General features: G+C 37.4%; 1 protein-coding gene and 2 long non-coding RNA genes across 3 annotated transcripts in view; 2 read left to right on the top strand and 1 right to left on the bottom strand.

Moving 5' to 3' along the window:
• LOC117317139 (exostosin-1a-like) overlaps positions 1-15,384 on the top strand; it is a 107,360-nt gene extending 91,976 nt beyond the window's left edge. Inside the window, 6 exon segments of the mRNA XM_033871938.1 lie at positions 6,172-6,420; positions 6,967-7,068; positions 8,971-9,060; positions 12,513-12,673; positions 13,662-13,935; positions 13,937-15,384. Coding sequence (XP_033727829.1) covers positions 6,172-6,420; positions 6,967-7,068; positions 8,971-9,060; positions 12,513-12,673; positions 13,662-13,935; positions 13,937-14,020 — 960 coding nt within the window. The 3' untranslated portion in view covers positions 14,021-15,384.
• A 114-nt stretch (positions 15,385-15,498) lies between these two features.
• Positions 15,499-15,766, bottom strand: LOC117317140. The gene is made up of 3 exons (XR_004530106.1): positions 15,750-15,766; positions 15,655-15,703; positions 15,499-15,608 (listed from the first exon to the last, which is right to left on the bottom strand). It is a non-coding gene; the product is annotated as an uncharacterized LOC117317140 (long non-coding RNA).
• A 455-nt stretch (positions 15,767-16,221) lies between these two features.
• Positions 16,222-23,272, top strand: LOC117317142. Its single transcript, XR_004530108.1, has 2 exons — positions 16,222-18,624; positions 18,670-23,272. It is a non-coding gene; the product is annotated as an uncharacterized LOC117317142 (long non-coding RNA).
• The last annotated feature ends 774 nt before the right edge of the window (positions 23,273-24,046 follow it).

Below are 24,046 nucleotides of genomic sequence, written 5' to 3' on the forward strand. Positions count from 1 at the left end.
CCTCAAGACTAAATACATAAAATTTATGGATACAAATTTTGCTACATCACTGAATTGTATGTAGCTTCAAAATTATACGATATTTCTTGATTTTTCCAGTAATTATCTAGCCTATTTACAAAAGTGTTCACATTTTCTGCCGATATCACTTTCATTTAATTGGGAGACTGTTCCATGCCCTAACTGTCCTCTGACTGAGAACAAGTTTGCCCTCGTTGATGTCCAGAATTGTTGTGGATATAACATTTTCGAATGCCCTCTAGTTCTATGATAAGATGTCATGTATCATCTCATCATTTTATAAACATACTTGCTGCTTCGTAGTAGATGTTGTTTATACTATTTTGTACAAGTCGATCGTGTTCTCTCTGATCCTCATGTCAGATGGAGTTGGAAGCTTTAGACGGTGTTGTCTTTCAGGATAACTTGGATCTGTTTTGTGGCCCTTCTTTGTACACCCTCTCAGAATCTCCGGTACATATTTTGTTGATGTTCACATTTAACCTCACACCAAGTTCTATACCTGATTATAGATTTCGGTGTCATCATGTTAACCGTGAAATATCAGACTTAATCATTTTAAGAGTGGGTGAGAGAATGAATCCCCATTCACTTCACATTTTATTTCAAATGTGGTGGACGTGGTTATGAGCCAAGGTAAAAAGGTCAAAGGTCATGAGCCAAAAAGGTCAAAGGTTGTATTTTATTTAGCCACCAAAAGTATCGATGTATTTTGTATTTATACAACCTTTGACCTTTTTACCTTGGCTCATAACCTTTGACCTTTTTACCTTGGCTCATGACCACGTCCACCAGAATTGAATCAGGTGTAGAATTTGATGATGGTGATGTTAGGGTGTAAATATCAGAACTTAATCTTGTTTCTAGGGGTCCATTGTTTTACACCTATCATCTTTGGTTACGTGGGGAGTATGAAAAATATACTGTTAACAATTCACATGGACCTTTTACCAAGACTAAATGTATATAAAAAAAAAAATTTAACTTGTAATTTTCACAGCCTCCCATGGTGTGGGCTATGTACAGGTACCTTGGACTTTTAAGTCGTGATCAGGTTGTCAACCTACATAAGGAGCAGTCGGGTTGTGGTATCTCAGACGGATTGTCTATCCGATTGTCAGTCAATGGTGTACAGCTACTGAGGTTTCCAATACGCCAAATAGGAATGATTAGGCAGTAATGGCCATGGAACTGACAGAAGTTGGTGTGCACTGTGTAAGCGACTTCTGCTCCAAAACACACATTGGAAAAAAATAGTCACAACTGGGTATGCTGTTGGAGGGGATGTAGACGGAAAATAGGCTCCGAAGTTAGGGCACTAAAAGTGTAGTGATGTACGTATTGCATGGATTTATCAATGAAATATTAAATATATACTTATAGGTCAAACTAAAACACTTTTTAATTTCTGTATTTTTGTGCTCTAGCCATGAGTTACTGTAAATCATTTATATTTCGCGTGGGATTTATTTTCGCGAGGAGAGTCAAACGCGAATTAAAATCCCTCGCGAACATTTATATAAGAATGACAAGAATAAGTGGCATCCATTTTGAATATACCATAATCTTTAGATGGTAAACAGACATCGCCGTTAAAGTAATAATAGAATGATAAATTATATACTTATATCAGTATAATTTTATATAAAAAAACCAATATATATGAACTCTCCACATGACAATATCCCCGAACTGTTAACATCATTCGTGAATTTTAAGTCATTTTGAGATCAGAATTCGCGAAATTATGTATTCGCGATTAAGTCGAATGAGGTGAGTTCGTGAAATTTAGTACTCGCGAAATATAAGTGATTTACAGTAGTTACAAAAGTGTTCTCATTCATCTGTGACTCCGGCCGGCCGGCCATCCGTCACAAAATTGGCTGAACATTTTGAAATTTTCATTTTCCACTCATTCAAAGTGATAGGATGCTGGTAATCAAAAATGCTGTGAAGTCAATAGGAAAATAAAAACAATGCTGAAGAAATTTAGTCATGTTTCGGAATTTAGCTGAAACAGAGGTCTACAGGTATGACAACCTTATTTTTTGTCTGTTAATGGAACTTGAGTTGAAAACAATAGGAAATGTGTGATAATGGATTGATGTAGGTCATGTACATTAAAATCAACTAGACTTGACAATGCTATAGTAAGTTGAATTGATATGTATCTATTATCTGCTGCTTAGAAAATTTGCACAGCTTGATGGTGACCCACTTAAGCAAAGAACAGTGGTTTTAATGTTGTTATAGTCGATATGGCAGCAAGATGTATGGTGGGCAAACGGCATGGAAACCCGTTAGGGTTCAATACTTATATTTACATTGTTTTACCATTTTAATCAACATTGAAAAAAACTAAACCAACACAAAAAAATCCCGCCTTTTTTAATGTCACATGACCCACTGGGTGTTATAGCCTGAGGCACTGGGTGTATAGGCGTATGGTGGCAACTGCCTCTAAGCATTGTACATGTGTCAATGGGGAAATGCGGAGCAAATGTAAATATTTCTTCATGTGTGAATATGACCCACTACTCCATGTATGAATATGACCCACTACTCCATTATGTGAATATGACCCGCTACTCCATGTATGAATATGACCCGCTACTCCATGTATGAATATGACCCGCTACTCCATGTATGAATATGACCCGCTACTCCATGTATGAATATGACCCACTACTCCATGTATGAATATGACCCACTACTCCATTATGTGAATATGACCCACTACTCCATTATGTGAATATGACCCACTACTCCATTATGTGAATATGACCCACTACTCCATGTATGAATATGACCCACTACTCCATATGTGAATATGTCCCACTGCTATTCCCCACGTACCCATGGACATTTTAAACCTAGCATAACAGGGATGGACCATTTGTCTTTTTTATAGCTACTTATATCAATAGTGAGAAAATATATTGTCCTTGTGTGAGTACAACGGGGGAAGTTTTATCAATCAAATGTGCATTTCAGTGGTTTATGTCTTTATCAAGCCGCAGTGGTGTTGTCCTGGTGTTTGCACAGACCTCTACAGTAGAGCTATCAAAGGCTTTCTGTTGTGGTAAAACCCAGTCCTGCCCCAGTCACGTCATCAATCTTTATGTTTGTACTTACAACACTATTTGCATTTTTGTTCTGCCTGTATAGATAAGGGCTTAGAGAATTTGTCACCTGTTTACAACATTTAAAACTGAGATTTCCAGATTCAGGTTTTCCTTGTTCTGACAATTAATGCTTGCAGGCTTTTATCTATGTTGACATTGTGAACATGGAAATACAGGCCTATTATATTAATTAGGCCTGTTTTTTTTGTTTTTTTTTCATTCATATTGTCAGTGGTGAATTTGCCTTATAGATCAGACTTCCTGTCGTCTGTTAGTTAACTTTTTCTTCATATTGCTACTTGTCCAGAACAGGTGAAGTGATTTTGACTAATTTAAGTGAAAGCTCATAAGGGGAAAAACAGCTAATCAGTAAATCTTCCTAACATATGTGGATCCAATTGGATTTAATCAAGGACAGAAGGGCAGTGGATGATTGGGAGGGGGGGGGGGGGGGGGGGGGGGGGAAGGGCTGAGGGGCAGTGGATGATGAGGGGTGCCAGGGGGCAGAGGGGCATTGGATGATGAGGGGTGACAGGGGGCTGAGGGGCAGTGAATGATGAGGGGTGCCAGGGGACAGAGAGGCAGTGGATGATGAGGGGTGCCAGGGGACAGAGGGGCAGTGGATGATGAGGGGTGCCAGGGGTCAGAGGGGCAGTTGATGATGGAAGGGGGGCATCAGGGGACAGAGGGGCAGTGGATGATGAGGGTACCAAGGGACAGAGGGGCAGTGGGTGATGAGGGGTACCAGGGGTCAGGGGAACAGGACTGTGGGGGCTAACATAGGGGAGACAGAGGACGCTATTTAAAATTGTTCTTTCCTTCAACAGCCAGAAGAGATTGATGATGATGATCACCAAAAATCTGTCCTTGTCTGGAAGTGGACTGGCTTAAAAGTGTTTTCAGATTAGAATGGGACCCAATATAGGATCAGACTTGATGTTTTCGATCAACTGTTGATATGGATCACATGCTGGATCCAGAAAGTGAAATGTTATATAGTGGAACAGTGTTGTGTCCTTATATGTACTGTCATGACTGAACAATGTTTGTTTGCTGGGTTCATTTATCGCCCCATGAACAGCCAGGGTCATTTTGAGACAAGGTCTCCTTGTAGTAGTTGGTGACTACCTCACTGAACAACATACAAGAGGCCTGGTCTATGTCATTCAGAGCAATTAGGTTAAAGTGTCTTGCCCATGGACACAACCACAACAGCACAGTCCGGCCTGTTTCTCAGCTTCCTGAAAAACACAAACCGACACAGGAAGGGAGCGTCGAAACACACGTACACCTCAGATCTTCACCTGAGGTTACGTGCCTGAAAGCTCTTAACAACTGTGCTATCGCAGCACCCATAACAGATTTTAAAATGAGGCAGTATTATGTAATACTATGATAAATAACATCTTACCTTGGATACCATGGAACTCATTTGAGGGATACAGGCCCTCTAGGCCCCTTTGTATAATGAAGTCCAGAGTATAAGAATTAAGCAACAGCAAAATATTATTATGCATGTAACTTATGGATTGGGATTTAAAACTTTAAATGAAACATTTCGGCAACCAGATGTAGATAAAGCTAGAATATACTGTTTGGAAACCTGGACTCAGGAGTTGTTCCTCTTTTTCGTTTGTTTACAACTTTTTAAGAGGGCTCTGCATGCCTCTCTATATAGGTATCCTGAAGCCTAAACAAACCACAACACATATGACTGTAGCAGGAAGTTGTTTCTTTGAGAATCTCTCAATCGGGTGATTTTTATACCTTCCCCCATAAAATGGGAGGGAGGGGGGAACATTAAGTATTGCCCATTTCTGTGATGTCCTGTCCTGTCCTAATTCAATTCAAACTCTTAGCAGCTTCATTCCTCGACAGATTTTGATCAAACTTTATGCAAAGGTCAATTATAGGTTATAATACCTTGGACATTCTTTTGATTCAGGGTTCCAAGGTCAAGGTCATAGCTGCTATAGAAAATAAACAACTGATTCAATGTCATCACTCTTGGTACCTCATTTCTTTAAAAGATCATAGTGGTTTTAATATTTAAATTGAACACTGAAACTCCTGGTAGTGGGGCATTTATCTATTACTGACATTCTTTAATTCTCTTCTGGTTATATAATAAATTTTTTGTTATATTCCAGTAGAACCATTTGATCATGAGCCCGCATCTTCAATTTCTAGGGTTCATTTGCCTTGAAACGCTTTTAATATACTGCTGGTCTTTAAAAAGCCTGGAATCTTAGCCATTGGCCTTGAAAAGTGTTTTAATATTGATATAATTGTGATACTGTGGTTCGTATAATGATGTAATTCCACAAACATTGATATGGGGAAACTATGTATAACTTTCAATTCTAACTGGAAGAGGAATTCTCATTTAAATGTTGACTCCATGAAAGTGACAGTTCAGGTGAATTAGGGGTCTCAAACTGATAGAGCACAAAAAAAACAGGTGATACCCACATGAATGGTGTGAAGCATCAGGTATTTACACTAACTATTTGGTGATACTGTAACCGTAGTTTACCGGTAATTTGTATAAAAATTAATTGGCCTTGAATTCAGTTTCACCAGGTAGTGAGATTTATATGCACCCTGTTAAGGACAGTGTGATCCAGCACATTCACCATAATTAGCACCAGGACACTTAAAAAATGGTTACAGAGGGGGGTGCTCATTAAGGTAACTAATGTATGTTATGAACAAGATTTCATAAAAAGTCGATAAGAATAAAGATGCGTTGTGACCAGATATTTAAGATTTAACCGGAGTCTAGCTGTCATCACCAAATTTAAGTCTGTACAAATAAAATGTAAGTAATTTGACTTATTTTGAAATTTTTTCCCAATTAGAAGGTGTATTTATATATAATTCAAATTCTCCTCCGGAAAGGGGAGGGGGCACTAACTGTGGCGAATACGGTAATGAATCTTTTAGGCATGACTCTTTGTTTGCTAGCCACTCTTGATCTCTCTGAATACACTTAAATTGAATTTAAATAAATCTTATTTTATAGATCCTGAAGGACCGCGTGAGCCTGCACTCTCGATCTCCGTTGCTGTGGAATAATTTCCCGGGTGCTTTAGCATTACTACCGGAGTATTCAGATACGCTTCATCAGTATCCGTACTTCTACGGTCCTCTCGCCCACAAACCAGACAACCAGTTCACAGCTGTCATTTATGCAACTTCTCGTGTCCATCTGTCATCCAGTCCGCTATTCAGGCTCATCAGGACCATTGCTAAGTCATCCAATGTGCAGAAGGTGAAGGAATGCAGGATCCCAAACTCCTTAGATAATAGAACAATTCTACCTCAAACAGGGCTCTTTCTGACGGCTGATGTTGAAGCTGATATCGAACCCCATTCCTTAATTATTGAAATTATTTCATATTTATGCCAAACTTCAAGAGCTTGCACTTTTACTCCTGAACATTTCTTCCTATTCACCAATTTTCAACATGCCAGACAAAAAGGTCCATGCAAATGCAAACCAACGAAAAATTACTAATTTGAAGTAATATTTTTTATACTAGTGCCAAAGTAGAATTTTAAATATAAGGCATTAGGAAATTTTACACAAATAGGGTGTCTTGGTTTTGTAAAATTTGACATATTCTACAGAATTTTTTTATTTTACCAACAATTTAATACTTAGCTTAAAATTTTAACATTGTTTCGAGGTCCCAGGTCCTCTTCCTACAATCACAGGTATAACACACTTGTCCCGAGTAAGAAAAGTTGAATGATCGATCCCAGAGAAAACAGAAATCATAATTCCGTGTGATTAATGAGTTATCTCCCTTTGCAGATGATTGTTCTGTGGCATTGTGACGCTCCACCACCCCAGACCAACAGGTGGCCTGGAGACCTGGGGCATATATCTGTCATAGTCAAAACCAGAAACATTACAGTAAGTTCCATCTGCTTGGTACTCGAAAAAGTTTAGCATTAAGTTTCGGAGGACTTAAATTATTTGTCTTACTGTTTAAAAATGATGATTCTACAAGAAGAAGGGGGTTTATATTGGGACAGAGATTTGTGGATAAATATGATTATGTAACTTTTGGTGTACATGACTATGCAACAGACAATTCTTCTTTTCAATTAATCATTAAACTCTTTGTTCAAGCTTAAATTTAAGTTTTGAAATTTAGAAGAAAAAAAAAAATAAATAAATAAATAAATAAAAAAAAAAAATGATCATTTTCCTATTGGTAAAAATTTCTGAATGTTTCCACTCCACTGATATCTTGACTCCACGACAAATGTTCCTTCATTTCCAGTATTTTAAGCAGCAGTCCCTTGCCCAAAGGCCAAAGTAACCATTGGCAATCTGTTTTAGTTGTCTATAACATTTTTTCTCAACTTATTAAATTATCCAAATCAATCAAAAGGTCAATTTGGTAAGAAAAATTAAGATTCTGACAATTTAAATTGCCCGTATCATGGAAAGAAATGAAATGGATAAAAATCGAAGTTTCACTGACTATGTATGTTATTAATTAAGTCTATGTATTGTAATTTACCATAAGGATTATTTATGAATTACTGGTGACTTTGTGAGAAAAAATTAAGTTGTGTGCATGTACATTATGATGTTGATAATACCCATACAAATCCAAAGGTTAAGGTAAAAATGATCAAAATAAAGGTTGGTCTTTTTTGTTTGTTCCACCAAGAAAAAGGAGAGCAAATAGTGTTACCCATGTCCGTCCCGTCCTGTCCTGTCCCGTCCCGCCGTGTCACATTCCGTCCCATCCAGATGCAATGTAACTAGCTAATCTCAGGAACTGCTGATGCAATCCTCACCAAATTGTATTTTTGGGGTATCAAGTCACAGCGGGGGCATTGACCTCGTCGCAAACATTTTCTATTTTTTCATGGAGAAAAAAAATCTCCGGTAAGATACTGGTATTGGTGGGCCACATTAAGTGAAGAAATGTTTTTGTGTTATTGCGTATACATCCAAGTATGACATTATAAGATAGAAAGTGAAAAACAAACTCTCCCTTAGGACAACCCGTATAATCTGTGTCTTTACATATACCAGGTAATGACCATTTTGAAACGACTCCTACGCGACCATTTTATACAACTTATGAGCAACCAACTGGTTGATTTGGTTCTGAAATTGCCCGTATAAATGATTTTTTTGCTTCTGCTGAAAACATACTTCGAAAATACATGTAAATGTTTTTTATTAGAAATGTCCTTTGATATCAAACACATTCATATGGCATTTCTGACAAATTGCCATGTGTTTTGTCAAAGAAATACATAAAAGGTATTAACATCCGGATCCGGTTGTATTCTTGTTCAAGAAATTCAGCTCCAATGATTATGGCTAGCATTCAACAGAATATCCAGTGACTTTAAGCCATCAGCTGTTCAAGGGGAGATAACCCCAGCAAACACAAAATCAGTTTAAATGTATAAGCAATTTAAGTGTTTGGTATACCCCAGGTATATTTGTATGGCTTTTTAAAATGTGGTAAAAGTTTGGTATTTTGAATTAATTGAACCAGGGCTCAAAGTGGCGCCTATTTTGGTGGCCATGGCGCCTTAAATTCACAATTGGCGACCGGTTATTGACCTAGAAGGAGCCTGCATGCATGGTCACTAAATGTTTTTAGAATTTAAGTAAACAGATGCTACAAGGATAAACCAAGGTTAATGCATTTGTAACTCATCTGATCATCAATTAAAACTGTATTATCTAATCTTCAGAACAATTAAATTTGGTTTTTGACGCTTGATTAATGTGTTTTTGCCTATATTATCATTATGGTTATATTTTTTACTCCTCTTTCAGTCGATCAGTAATCGTTTTCACCCCTACCCTGAAATAACAACGGATGCTGTTTTTGGCTTTGATGAGGACAGTCTTTTAACTACAGATGAGGTGAGTGTACAGATATATCCAAAATAGATTGTGATGTCGAAAATCATATAAATCGTAAGGTTGGCTTTTCAAAAGATCGTCAGTGTCAAGTTTTTAGCTCACCTGGCCCGAAGGGCCGGTGAGCTTATGGCATGGCGCAGCGTCCGTCGTCCGTCGTCCGTCGTCCGTCCGTCGTCCGTCGTCCGTCCGTCAACTTTTCCTTTAAATCGCTACTAGTCCTAAACTACTCAGTGGATTTTGACCAAATTTAGTCTGAAGCATCCTTGGGTGAAGGGGAACCAATTTTGTATAAACGGTGGGTCTGGCCCCCCAGGGGCCTTAGGGGCGGGGCCCAATAGGGGAAATATAGCAAATTCTTTAAAATCCTTCTTCTTCTGTAGAAATGAAGGGATTTGATTCATATTTGGTCTGAAGCATCCTTGGGTGAAGGGGAACCAATTTTGTATAAACGGTGGGTCTGGCTCCCCCAGGGGCCTGGGGGGTGGGGCCCAATAGGGGAACATAGCATATTCTTTAAAATCCTTCTTCTTCTGTAGAAATGAAAGGATTTGATTCATGTTTGGTTTGAAGCATCCTTGGGTGAAGGGGAACCAATTTTGTATAAACGGTGGGTCTGGCCCCCCAGGGGCCTTAGGGGCGGGGCCCAATAGGGGAAATATAGCAAATTCTTTAAAATCCTTCTTCTTCTGTAGAAATGAAGGGATTTGATTCATATTTGGTCTGAAGCATCCTTGGGTGAAGGGGAACCAATTTTGTATAAACGGTGGGTCTGGCCCCCCAGGGGCCTTAGGGGCGGGGCCCAATAGGAGAAATATAGCAAATTCTTTAAAATCCTTCTTCTTCTGTAGAAATGAAGGGATTTGATTCATATTTGGTCTGAAGCATCCTTGGGTGAAGGGGAACCAATTTTGTATAAACGGTGGGTCTGGCCTCCCAGGGGCTTGGGGGGTGGGGCCCAATAGGGGAACATAGCATATTCTTTAAAATCCTTCTTCTTCTGCAGGAATAAAAGGATTTGATCTATGTTTGGTCTGAAGCATCCTTGGGTGAAGGGGAACCAATTTTGTATAAACGGTGGGTCTGGCCTCCCAGGGGCCTGAGGGGCGGGGCCCAATAGGGGAAATATAGCAAATTCTTTAAAATCCTTCTTCTTCTGTAGAAATGAAGGGATTTGATTCATATTTGGTCTGAAGCATCCTTGGGTGAAGGGGAACCAATTTTGTATAAACAGTGGGTCTGGCCCCCCAGGGGCCTTAGGGGCGGGGCCCGATAGGAGAAATATAGCAAATTCTTTAAAATCCTTCTTCTTCTGTAGAAATGAAGGGATTTGATTCATATTTGGTTTGAAGCATCCTTGGGTGAAGGGGAACCAATTTTGTATAAACGATGGGTCTGGCCCCCCCAGGGGCCTGAGGGGCGGGGCCCAATAGGGGAAATATAGCAAATTCTTTAAAATCCTTCTTCTTCTGTAGAAATGAAGGGATTTGATTCATATTTGGTCTGAAGCATCCTTGGGTGAAGGGGAACCAATTTTGTATAAACGGTGGGTCTGGCCCCCCAGGGGCCTTAGGGGCGGGGCCCAATAGGAGAAATATAGCAAATTCTTTAAAATCCTTCTTCTTCTGTAGAAATGAAGGGATTTGATTCATATTTGGTTTGAAGCATCCTTGGGTGAAGGGGAACCAATTTTGTATAAACGGTGGGTCTGGCCCTCCAGGGGCCTTAGGGGTGGGGCCCAATAGGGGAACAGAGCATATTCTTTAAAATCCTTCTTCTTCTGCAGGAATAAAAGGATTTGATCCATGTTTGGTCTGAAGCATCCTTGGGTGAAGGGGAACCAATTTTGTATAAACGGTGGGTCTGGCCTCCCAGGGGCCTGAGGGGCGGGGCCCAATAGGGGAAATATAGCAAATTCTTTGAAATCCTTCTTCTTCTGTAGGAATAAAGGGATTTGATCCATGTTTAATCTGAAGCATCCTTGGGTGAAGGGGAACCAATTTTGTATAAACGGTGGGTCTGGCCTCCCAGGGGCCTGAGGGGCGGGACCCAATAGGGGAAATATAGCAAATTCTTTAAAATCCTTCTACTTCTTTAGGAATAAAGGGATTTAATCCATATTTGGTCTGAAACATCCTTGGGTGAAGGGGAACCAATTTTGTATAAACGGTGGGTCTGGCCCCCCAGGGGCCTGTGGGGTGGGGCCCAATAGGGGAATATAGCATATTCTTTAAAATCCTTCTTCTTCTGCAGGAATAGAAGGATTTGATCCATGTTTGGTCTGAAGCATCCTTGGGTGAAGGGGAACCAATTTTGTATAAACGGTGGGTCTGGCCTCCCAGGGGCCTGAGGGGCGGGGCCCAATAGGGGAAATAGGGTTAATCCTTTAAATCGCTACTAGTCATAAAGTTATAAATGAATTTAAACCAAATTTGGTCAGTAACATTCTTGGGAGAAGGGGAACAGAGTTTGTATACATTTTTACTCTGAACCCCCAGGGGCCTGAGGGGCGGAGCCAAATAGGGGAAATAGATATTAGTCTTTAAATCGCTACTAGTCATAAAGTTTTTAATGGATTTTAACTAGATTTGGTCAGGAACATCCTTGGGGGAAGGGGAACAGAGTTTGTATAGATTTTTACTCTGAACCCCCAGGGGCCTGAGGGGCGGGGCCAAATAGGGGAAATAGGGTTAATCTTTTAAATCGCTACTAGTTATAAAGTTATGAATGAATTTGAACCAAATTTGGTCAGGAACATCATTGGGAGAGGGGAACAGAGTTTGTATAAATTTTTACTCTGAATCTCCAGGGGCCTGAGGGGCGGGGCCAAATAGAGGAAATAGGGTTAATCATTTAAATCGCTACTAGTCATAAAGTTATGGATGAATTTGAACCACATTTGGTCAGGAACATCCTTGGGAGAAGGGGGAACAGAGTTTGTATAAATTTTTACTCTGAACCCCCAGGGGCCTGAGGGGTGGGGCCAAATAGGGGAATAGAGATTAGTCTTTAAATCGCTACAAGTCATAAAGTTATGGATGAATTAGAACCATATTTGGTCAGGAACATCCTTGGGGGGAGGGGAACAGAGTTTGTATAAATTTTACTCTGAACACCCAGGGGCCTGAGGGGCGGAGTCTAAGAGGCCCAAGGGTCTTTCCCCACCCTAAGGGACTTAGTTTCTTCAAACACAATTACGTTGTAAAAATAATCCATAGGGTCTTTCAGTCCCTTAGAGAGTATGTGTATGAACAACATGAACATTATTTTGACATTTGGTCAAATCCAACCAGGTGAGCGATACAGGCCCCATGGGCCTCTTGTTCTTGCTATAGAATGTTCCAGGACTATGTTCTATGGTAAGTTCCATAATGTTATATAATGTTTTCCCATGAAAGTGACCCAAGTCAGGACAATTTGACCTGATATAATGATTTTGTCTTGATATTTTACAGATTGACTTTGCATTCAGTGTGTGGAAGGAGTTTCCAGAGAGAATAGTTGGCTACCCAGCACGTGGTCATTACTGGGACAGCTCAAAGAACCGCTGGAGTTACTCATCAAAATGGACTAATGAATATTCAATGATTCTTACTGGTGCTGCTATTTATCATAGGTAATGAATATTCAATGATTCTTTCTGGTGCTGCTATTTATCATAGGTAATGAATATTCAATGATTCTTACTGGTGCTGCTATTTATCATAGGTAATGAATATTCAATGATTCTTTCTGGTGCTGCTATTTATCATAGGTAATGAATATTCAATGATTCTTACTGGTGCTGCTATTTATCATAGGTAATGAATATTCAATGATTCTTACTGGTGCTGCAATTTATCATAGGGAATGAATATTCAATGATTCTTACTGGTGCTGCTATTTATCATAGGTAATGAATATTCAATGATTCTTACTGGTGCTGCTATTTATCATAGGTAATGAATATTCAGTTGTTCTTACTTCTGGTATTTGTCGTAGGTAATGAATATTCAGTTATTCTTACTTCTACTGGTATTTGTCGTAGGTAATGAATATTCAGTTATTCTTACTGCTGTTATATTATGCCATTATTTTAATTTTACTAAACATTTCTGTAATAAAAAATAGAATAGATTTATTATCATTTAATTGTATAGCTAGTATTTATAATAAATAAAATAAATCATAAAAATAATGTAGAATAGATTTATTATCATTTAAATGTATAGCTAGTATTTATAATAAATAAAATAAATCATAAAAATAATGTAGAATAGATTTATTATCATTTAATTGTATAGCTAGTATTTATAATAAATAAAATAAATCATAAAAATAATGTAGAAGAGATTTATTATCATTTAAATGTATAGCTAGTATTTATAATAGATAAAATAAATCATAAAAATAATGTAGAATAGATTTATTATCATTTAATTGTATAGCTAGTATTTATAATAGATAAAATAAATCATAATTACTACACACAGATTTATTACTCCATTTAGATGAATTTATGAATTCTTGTTTCATAGATATAAAACTATTTCTACACTAAGAAGGAAAAAAACACTATGTTTTTGGTGATCAAGTATTTATATCTTCTCCCTTCTTTGTTTCAGGTATTATAATTTTTTGTACACAAATTTTTTAAGTAGTGCTTTTACGGAAATAGTGGACCAATCACAAAATTGTGAGGACATCCTCCTCAACTTCCTAGTCAGTCATGTGACCAAACTTCCACCAATCAAAGTGACACATCGGAAAGTCTACAAAGAGTCGATGCTGGCCAGTAGTTCTAAATCCTCACCTTGGCTTCAAGTGGATCATTTTATGCAGCGGAAATTATGTGTTGATAACTTTGTTAAGTTATTTGGATACATGCCTCTGGTGAGGATCCAAGGCACGAATGGACCCGTTGTTGTTCAAGGACCCTGTGTCAAATTTACGTAAAAAATACAGACAGATCGAAGTAGTATGATAAACCCTCCTTAGGCCGAGACTGGAGATACGTTTCGAACCAAAACCCTAAAACTGAACCCAAATAATTATAAGTTTTGAATTTTTTAGTTGAATGACTACAAGAAATGTAATTAAGACACAGCTTTTTCAGATGATTTTGAGTTTCTAATTGAATGATAAAATGCAAAAAGACTTTAAAAAAAATTAAGGAATAGAAGTTTTCACAGAAAACAAAAATTATAAAAGAAAAACCTTTAGGATTGTATTCATTCCTGTCTGATTATAAAATCATTTCCTACTTTGGACACTTACAACACTACCATAGGGTCATATTGAGGTCATTTAAAGATGGGCAGACATCATGCTTTCTGATGAAATTATAATAAATCAATATTAATTTATTCTCTATTGGTTAATGTTATAATTTCAATTGCATTCTGTGAGTAAAATGACATAAAAATATTCTTTTAAGTAATTTTTAATGACTTCACAATCTCATTTGAATGTAATGATATCAAAATTTCCTTCTTGAACAGATCTTATAAGGGATTCTTTTTCACAAATCAATATGCAATGTCAATGGCCGTATTATGACGTCACATATTTCGCACCATTTTCGGATTTTTTCATAGAGGTATATGGGGGGGGGAAATCTCAACCAATCAGAAAGCTGCATTCTGCGTACAAACACTGGACAATTAATTATTTATGTATGAAGGCACTGATTTGTTTGAATATAAAAGTTTGAAAAATCATACAGTGTGTGCTGCATGATCTTAATGAAATGTCACCAGTACATCAACCCTAATAGGTCCATCTCTTTGTGATAGAGTGGCTGTCTCCAGTCTCTGCCTAAAATTCACTGAGCTTGACCTAACCAATTTGCATATGTGATGTATTAACCCAAGCTATATTGCAGGTGTTTTGTCTAAAGATGAACTGTTATGAATATACAATTGCTTATAAATGTGATATTGTACAGCCTTGTAAGGTTAGCTGACGTTGGATGTGACAGGAGGTGAAAGTGGAGCTGTAAGATTGTGTAAGGGTAGCTAACTTTGTATATATGTGATACTGTTGTGTGACAAGCCGACACCAAATTAGTCTGACTGCCCTTGCTTTGATCCTTTTGCTTTTGGAGGATAATACATCGAAGAGGTTTCAAATCGGTGAAACCTGCCCCTTGCTTTCCCTGTAAGTCTGTAGGCCATTATCATCTTCAAAGCTAAATGGTGTGACATTCTAATAAGCATGTCAGCTGCATTTATTCATAGCTAATGAAAATGATTCAAAAAAGTCCATTCTTGTTAACTTCAGAACCTTTCTGCCTTTCTCCTCCCAATTTTCACCCATGATATTCCTGTCTGGCCCCTGTCCACCTGACAATGCCCCAAACCCCATCAAAAACCCACCATGTGTGTCCCCTGTTTTAACATTACCCCATACCTCAACAATAACCCACCTTTGCTCCATTCAGCAGGACAATATCCTACCCCTGAACAATAACCCACATGGTCTCATTGAACAGGATGATACCCAAACTTGAAAACAACCCACCTGGTCCATGTCATCAATAACCCACCTGGTCCTTGTCATCAATAACCCACCTGGTTCTGCCCCCCCCCCCCCCCCCCCATGTCATCAATAACCCACCTGGTCCATGTCATCAATAACCCCCTGGTCCTTGTCATCAATAACCCACCTGGTTCTGCCCCCCCCCCCCCCCCCCCATGTCATCAATAACCCACCTGGTCCTTGTCATCAATAACCCACCTGGTTCTGCCCCCCCCCCCCCCCCATGTCATCAATAACCCACCTGGTCCATGTCATCAATAACCCCCTGGTCCTTGTCATCAATAACCCACCTGGTTCTGCCCCCCCCCCCCATGTCATCAATAACCCACCTGGTCCATGTCATCAATAACCCCCTGGTCCTTGTCATCAATAACCCACCTGGTTCTGCCCCCCCCCCCCCCCCCCCCCCATGTCATCAATAACCCACCTGGTTCTGCCCCCCCCCCCCATGTCATCAATAACCCACCTGGTCCATGTCATCAATAACCCCCTGGTCCATGTCATCAATAACCCACCTGGTTCTGCCCCCCCCCCCCCCCCCCCCCCATGTCATCAATAACCCACCTGGTCCATGTCATCAATAACCCACCTGGTCCTTGGCATCAATAACCCACCTGGTTCTGCCCCTCCACCCCATGTCATCAATAACCCACCTGGTTCTGCTGCCCCCCCCCTTCTTGGTCCCATCATTCAGCAGCGTAACCATGGGTTACGTGATTAATAACCTACCTAACTGTAGCCGTTGTATAGATTACAAACACCTTATCCTATACTGATCCTTCTTTGTTGTGACACGTCCGTAACCCTCCATGCCCTATCCATGATCACACCTTAATTAGGCACCATATCATCATCCCATTCTGTTGATGATGCTGTCTATGACACTTTACTCATCATAATGAACTGTGCTGTACATTATAAGAACACCTTTCGGTATCGAGACACACAACAGTAAGTGATTGCGGTTGAGTTGTACTGTTTTTCAGTCACAAATTTCAATCAGAGAAATGTGATAATCATTATTTAAATTGTTGATGTATAAACATAATTCATGTTCCCAATATTTTTTACTGTAACGTGTGAATATGGATGCGTTCAAGGTTTGTGTATGATAGATAAAAACAGGTCTGACAGACAAGAATGTGGTCTGAATCCCTGTGTGGTACAGGTATATACAAATTGTACTGTAATTCTCCTGCTAAGTGCCCTGCCCTTAGTGCCCTGTCCATTTTCTTTCTGAGAATTTCATCGCTTCACTTATTCAAATCACTGTAAGAAGTGTTACGCTTCACGTTTTTCTTTCTTTTTTTCAAACTTGTGGAAGGCTCTGTAATCATTCTTATGAATGTATTCAAAAATCAGGCCCAGCCCCTGTTTTCATCAGAATTCCTTATCTTAAGAAAATCCCTGCACTTAAAATTTTCCCAAAGAAAGCATAATTGGACTTAAGGAAAAAAATACAAAAAATGTCGTTAGGAACTTATGGAAAATTTAAAGGAATATTGATGAAACTGGGGTGATAGCACTTAATAAATATAGTATTGTGATCAAGCTAGGCCAAATATTTCAGAACCAACCTTAGTACGTACCTGTTAATTAAAAAATAAAATACAATTTGAAAATATTTAGAACAATACTGTATATATAAAGTAAATCATACAGGATATCTGAAAAATATTTGTAGACAATTTTTGAGAGATTTGTTATTAAAACGCTGTTATTGTCAAGATGCTATTTAAGTAAGTTGTATGCGTGTGCTTTTTTTTTCTTAACATGGGTCGTATGTAAATACTGAGAGAGAAAAACCTGTTGTCATTCAGACTACTTGATTGACAGGTAGTCCATTGATTTGAGTTTGTGCTTGATTAAAATGCCCTTAATAGATAAGGTTGTTTATGTGGGGAAACGATATTTGAACAAAGTCTTTCAGTTTGGCTATTGCGTATGTGCATGTAGTGTAAGGTTGTTGCTAATCCATCGTTGATGTTGATCAACATTACGGAATCGTACTGGGGCCAGTTTACACATCCAGTTTCCATTTTGAAAAGTCATTCATGCATGAGTAGAAATCGCGTAGAGATAACTTTTGTAATGTCATTTAGCTTCATAATTTGTATATCTGTAAACATTGTCCCATGATCAAATCATTTCGCAGATTGTGATGTACAATTGTTATTCCATGTTGTCTGTACCGAGATGTTTATAACCTTTTTGTAGACAGTGCTACTTATGTAGCCTTAGTTTATACATGTATACACATTTTTGCCAATGCCTTTCTCCATTTTTACCTGTGGAAAGTATGTGTTTCATTATATGTTAACTCCAGAGCCCTCCACAGATTTATTTTATTGCCAGGTATCACAGACTCTTAATTTGAAAACTTATCTAAAGATTTCAACATGTGCCCTGAGCCCTGATCACTCTGCTGCTACGAGAAGCTAATATGATTCTCTTTCAAGACTTTTACTTGGATAACTGAATCCCATCTTCCTCTTCATCAACCCATCAGCCCAGTTACATGTTTCAGTGTGCTGTTTAAACTGAAATGTTAGCTTTAGAACCACAGATTTTTGCTGATAGATCCTGCTTGTCTCTTTATTTGCTGGGATGCCGTCGAGTAACCACCGAGAACTAAGCCAGCAATTGAACGGGTGTACACCAGATCGCTCAATGATCAGGCAATTTGAACATGATCATTTCGCAAATATTTGTCACTTGTTTTATATCAGTTAGCGAGAATAAAATGACCTTAATGTCCATTTCATAAAAGATTTATGAGACTTTGTCACAATTTTTCAGTTAAGCTTATGTACCTACTTCCTCTATCCCTCTAAGCCACCCAAGGTTTTGGCTAGTAGTATGCTTTACCTGTTTGGTATAAGTTTGTTATCGGACCATTTGATGAAACAAGTAGCTTGCTCAGTTCATTCAAATTAATGCAAAAACCCTTTTAAGGCTTCCATATAGTGAGTAGGATATGATTGTGAAATATAACTCACAGGTTTCGGCATTATTGAGTTCTCAGTAGAGTTGACATATAACTCACAGGTTTCTGCATTATTGAGTTCTCAGTAGAGTTGACATAACTCACAGGTTTCTGCATTATTGAGTTCTCAGTAGAGTTGACATATAACTCACAGGTTTCTGCATTATTGAGTTCTAAGTAGAGTTGACATTACTCACAGGTTTCGGCGTTATTGAGTTCTCAGTAGAGTTGACATAACTCACAGGTTTCTGCATTATTGAGTTCTCAGTAGAGTTGACATAACTCACAGGTTTCTGCATTATTGAGTTCTCAGTAGAGTTGACATAACTCACAGGTTTCTGTATTATTGAGTTCTCAGTAGAGTTGACATATAACTCACAGGTTTCTGCATTATTGAGTTCTCAGTAGAGTTGACATATAACTCACAGGTTTCTACATTATTGAGTTCTTAGTAGAGTTGATCATGTACCAAGGATTGATAAACTATAAAGTCAACGATGAGAAAGGTCAAATCAAATCGATGTTGTGACGTAAACTGACGTGTTGTATTCATATGTTATAAACATCTGTTGTAATCCTATGTTAATTGTAAAAGTTGTGACTGTGTGGTAAAGTTTTGTTGTGTTTTAAACACTCTGTCATTGGAAATCCTTTTCCACTGTCATGTGTTTCTTTTTCATGTTTTTTCATGTTAATTCATAAACACTTGGATCTAAATTGGAGCTCTGAATGATAACCATGAATTTGTGTAGATATTGTTGTTGAAATATTTGGCGCCTTGTCGTAGACCTATATGTTGTATATTAGACGAAGTGCCTTTTACGATCAGTACCTCTCACTGTATCACTACACACGTAATATCATTTGTACCCCATCACAGGCCCAGAATAGTGTATATATCATATAGCCTAAATCTTAGGCTAGAATATTCAGTTACCATGGAGATAGTAGAATGTTCGCTAAATATGTAGAAATTGTCTAGTTATTCGATTGAGAGATTTTTTTTTTCTGATTGTAATGAAATGATTGATGAAAACAGTATGTTTTTGTTTCCACTTGTAACATTTTACCATAATTTATTTTTTGTAGGGTTTTTTTATGTAACATATAAGCTGCATAATGAATACAGTTAGTACATAAATATATAGTTATATAAATAAGTGTATTGTGTAGTCCAATTACAGCACCACAAGGAGGGATAGGGTGTCACATTCAGTCAAACACTAGTGATATCATTTATCATAACAAAAATTGTATGCTGGTTAGTCCTTTGGCTAGACACTTCGTTATTCATTTTTGGAGGCCAACCCATCGCTATCTCCCAATATGGTGTGGCCCCTTCTGACCAAGTGTGACCCTTTTGTTCAAATCTTATCCTTCCAGATAAATCTTGCTGCTCTAGATCTAGTCTAGCCCCCTCAGATCAAGTTGGCCTTATGAACAATCTGACCTGTCTAAATTAAGTCTGGCCCCCTACAGATCAAGTTGGGACACCAAATGATCATGTGCGACCCATCAGATCAAGTCTGGCCTTTCCAGATTAAGTCTGACACCTGTGATCAAGTCTGGCCTTTCCAGATCAAGTTTTGCAACTTTGATCAAGTCTGACCTGTCCAGATCAAGTCTGACACCTCTGATCAAGTCAAACCACTCTTGGTGGTGTGTTGTACATGTACTCTATAATGAAATAATATACTTCAATAAAATCTCCCAACTCTTTTATAATAAATTATGAGTGATGATATTCTGCAAATAGTAAATGCCCCATCCGTAACATTTGAGAGTTGAATCTTTTCACCAAAATTGGCAAACAGAAATTTATACAAGGACTTTCATAAGCATTTTGTAAAATTCTACATTCAGTCTAGATTTCCACCATTGCTATGATCCAAAGGGTGTATAAGATGGGATATGGTGTATCTTTTACAGCCATAACTTACTCACTGGTGTTCTTTCTTGTATCATCTTGTACATAAATATCTACTGGTAGACACAATTTTACACACAACATTATCACATATTGGGGTTACAACTCCAAAATATATACCGGTAATTTATGTATATTTGACTCTCATTACAATTTTCCAATGAATCCATTTTTCAGTATTTTCACTCCTGTTTTAATCATATGTACAGTATTGAATATCAAGTTTTGAAAAAAAAATTCCTTTACTTATGCTTAATGTGTTCTTAAATTAATTTTATAAGTTTTATTCCAAACAGTTTTATAATTAGGGTATGTCTTCCACCTCTCTTCAGTTCTACTTCCTGTGAAACTGATTAGAATATTTTTATGTTGAGCAAACATCTCCATTAAGGATACTGTGTTATTACCATTATTTTTCCTTGGCCAATGACCACCAAACTCTAATGATATCAGTGTGCATGAAATATTTTCTAAACCCAAATAAATTGCCGCACAGAATGGTCAAAGTTAAAAGTATTAATGAAAAGTTCTTTCTTTTTTCCAAAGCAAAACTGATATATTAATTCAGACATGCCGTATTCAACCTAATAAGCACATTTGCCCCTCTAACCACAACCACTCCTTTTTTCAGGAAAAGAAGACGGATGTGCCAATTTAATATAGAAAGTTTCTAACCTCACTGATCTGCAAATATAATCTTCAGCCTTTTAACCAAAGACTCTTGATTGTTTTCACTACATAAATGTATATCAATGAAAAAAAAAAAAAATAAAAAAATTTCCACCCATATTTCACAAAAATTTTAGAAATTTTTCTCTGAACATGGTTTGATTATACTCGCCCCTTTTGTGGTTTTGTAAGTGTAGTGTGCTTATTAGTTCGAATATGTTATGTATGTTGTGCAAAAATAGAATAAAAATTATTCTGCGTGCTCTTTTTAGGACATATACTTCGATGTTACCATTATTCCTCCAACAGTAAGCCTTTGTACACTCCATTTTCGACATTTTTTACTGAACTGCTATAGATTCATTGCTATTCATTACCCCCATATTGACCGTAAATTTGAGTAAGATATGTGTTGACCCCTTGTGCTTATCGCAGGAGATATATGGTAGTGTCAGAATGGGAGGTCAAAGGTCATATTGGTTTATTTTATTTTTTTATTTTTTTTTAATGAAAGCTGATGGGCATTTCAGAATTCATTTCGGAATTCATCAGTGAAGTGAAAAAGGACTATAGTAATTAAGAAGATACATGTATGGTATTTAAAAAAAAAATTGGCACTTACAGCTGTGCAAGGGCAGCATGCATAATTATATTCCTGCTCAATAAAAGTTCATTGAATACATGTATTTATTTGTGATATACCAAAGATTATCCTTATAAGTATTTCACTGCCGATAAAGGTAAATAGTTCACTGTGGAAAACCAGTTTGGTTTAACAGATTGGAGAAAGTTATGTTGTCATATCAATAAATACATAAATAAAATGGGTAAATTAATAATAGGCTAAGGTTAATTCCGAAAGTGTAAACTTTGAAATTAATCAATTTATGGATTAATCTGATTAACTAAATTTCTCTTTAAAGGTAGCAGTCCATTAAGTTATACTTAAAAAGATATAAAAAAAAATTTAAACATATTTATTAAGCACTATTAGTTTTAGGAAAGCATTACCCATTCATTTCAGAAGATCTTTTTAGTATTTTATTTTGTAAAACATATTTTAGTTATTAGATATTTATGGATTTTCTGTGCCAAATTGTGCCACATAGACCTTTATCATTTTAACTAGAAATTATTTTTTGTTGAAGAAGAGCATTCACACCCTTTAGATATCATATTTATCTTGTTTTTAATCATTCAGATATTTATTAAGTAATCTGGTCCATGAGAACCAGATAAAAAAAGACTGATGTCAGATTAAATGGGAAGATAATTAATTATCATAACAAATGGAGGACAGCTATCCTAATGACAATTATAAAGTGTGATCTTGTCTGGTCTTTTTGATAAAGTGGCGGATCAAGAGACAAGTTGCTCGAGATTCAAAAATAGGGGAAATGTTGTATCATTATAATACATATAACAGGCCCGTTACCGAGTGAATATGCCTGCGTAATATTTTTGCATATATGATCAGTGTTATATACCCTGGAGCGATTTGATTGGCTGCTCCAATAACAAATTCATCGTGATGTCATAATATGAAACATGATGCATCGTCATGAATTGTGTATGCACAAAAAAATGGCTGGCTCTGTTTGATTTAGTGTTCCATATTTTTACTATAGAACCTGTCAAAATGAATTTTTAGTAATGTGATGAAAAATATCTTCAACTTGTTTTCATTTCATATGAGATTTTAAGAAACTTGCTTCAAAATTTTAGTCCTTGCTCACCAAGGCTCACAAAAATAGAAATATCTACGACTCGTTTCATAAAATCTTGTATGAAATGAATCCTGTATGTAGAATCTATTTAAGTGGTATTGGGAAGAGGGATGGATCTCCTGAAGCCACAGAATCTCTTTAGATCCGCCACAGAGATGCAGGCTATTTTGATAATGGTATTTTAAATTTGATTGGACAATGACTTTTTGGACCAGTTGTTAGTGACGTACATGTAGTAGTGTTTTTGATGGAGAACAGCGAGTGTGAATCTGACTTGATGTGCATTATACACCAAATATGATGTTTTTATAGCAATTGACTGAAATATACTTTGCCATGCAAAGACAGTATCAGATTACATGTATTCTCAATAAACTGGAAACAATATTGGAAGCTTTTTGTTGTTTGTTATGTTGATTTTAATAGTTGAGCAAAATAAAAAACAAGAGGCCAAGAGGGCATGTATCGCTCACCTGGTTGATTTGATCAAACTTCAAAATAATGTTCATGTTCAATTTGTTAACAGCTTTATTTGTTGATGTCTAACAATGCTATATATGGTTATGGGGTGGGGATCTCAACGGTTTCAAAGATATAACAAAGAATTCAAGTCCCTAGGGGTGGGAAAAGACCCTAGGGCCTATTTTTACAACATTATTGTGTTTATCTCTTCATGCTCACAATTGCTATATATGGTTATGGGGTGGATATCTCAATGGTTTTAAACATATAACAAAGAAACTGAGTCCCTAGGGGTGGGGAAAGACCCCAGGGCTTATTTTTATTACAGGATATTGTTTATCTCTTGATGCCTAGCAATGCTATTTATGGTTATGGGGTGGGGATCTCAACAGTTTTAAACATATAACATAGAAACTGAGTCTCTAGGGGTGGGGAAAGACCCCTGGGCCTATTTTTCCATCATTATTTTGTTTATCACTTGATGCCCAACAATGCTATATATGGTTATGGGATGGGGATCACAATGGTTTCAAAGATATAACAAACTTAGTCTTTAGGGGATGGGGAAAGACCCCAGGGCTTATTTTTATAACAGGATATTTTTTTGTTTATCTCTTGATGCCCAGCAATGCTATATATATATGGTTACGGGGTGGGGATCTAAAAAGAGGTCATTTTTAACAACACAGCCAAATTGCT

Source organism: Pecten maximus, chromosome 18 (genome assembly GCF_902652985.1).
Source record: "Pecten maximus chromosome 18, xPecMax1.1, whole genome shotgun sequence".
In the NCBI taxonomy this organism is placed as follows: Eukaryota; Metazoa; Mollusca; class Bivalvia; order Pectinida; family Pectinidae; genus Pecten; species Pecten maximus.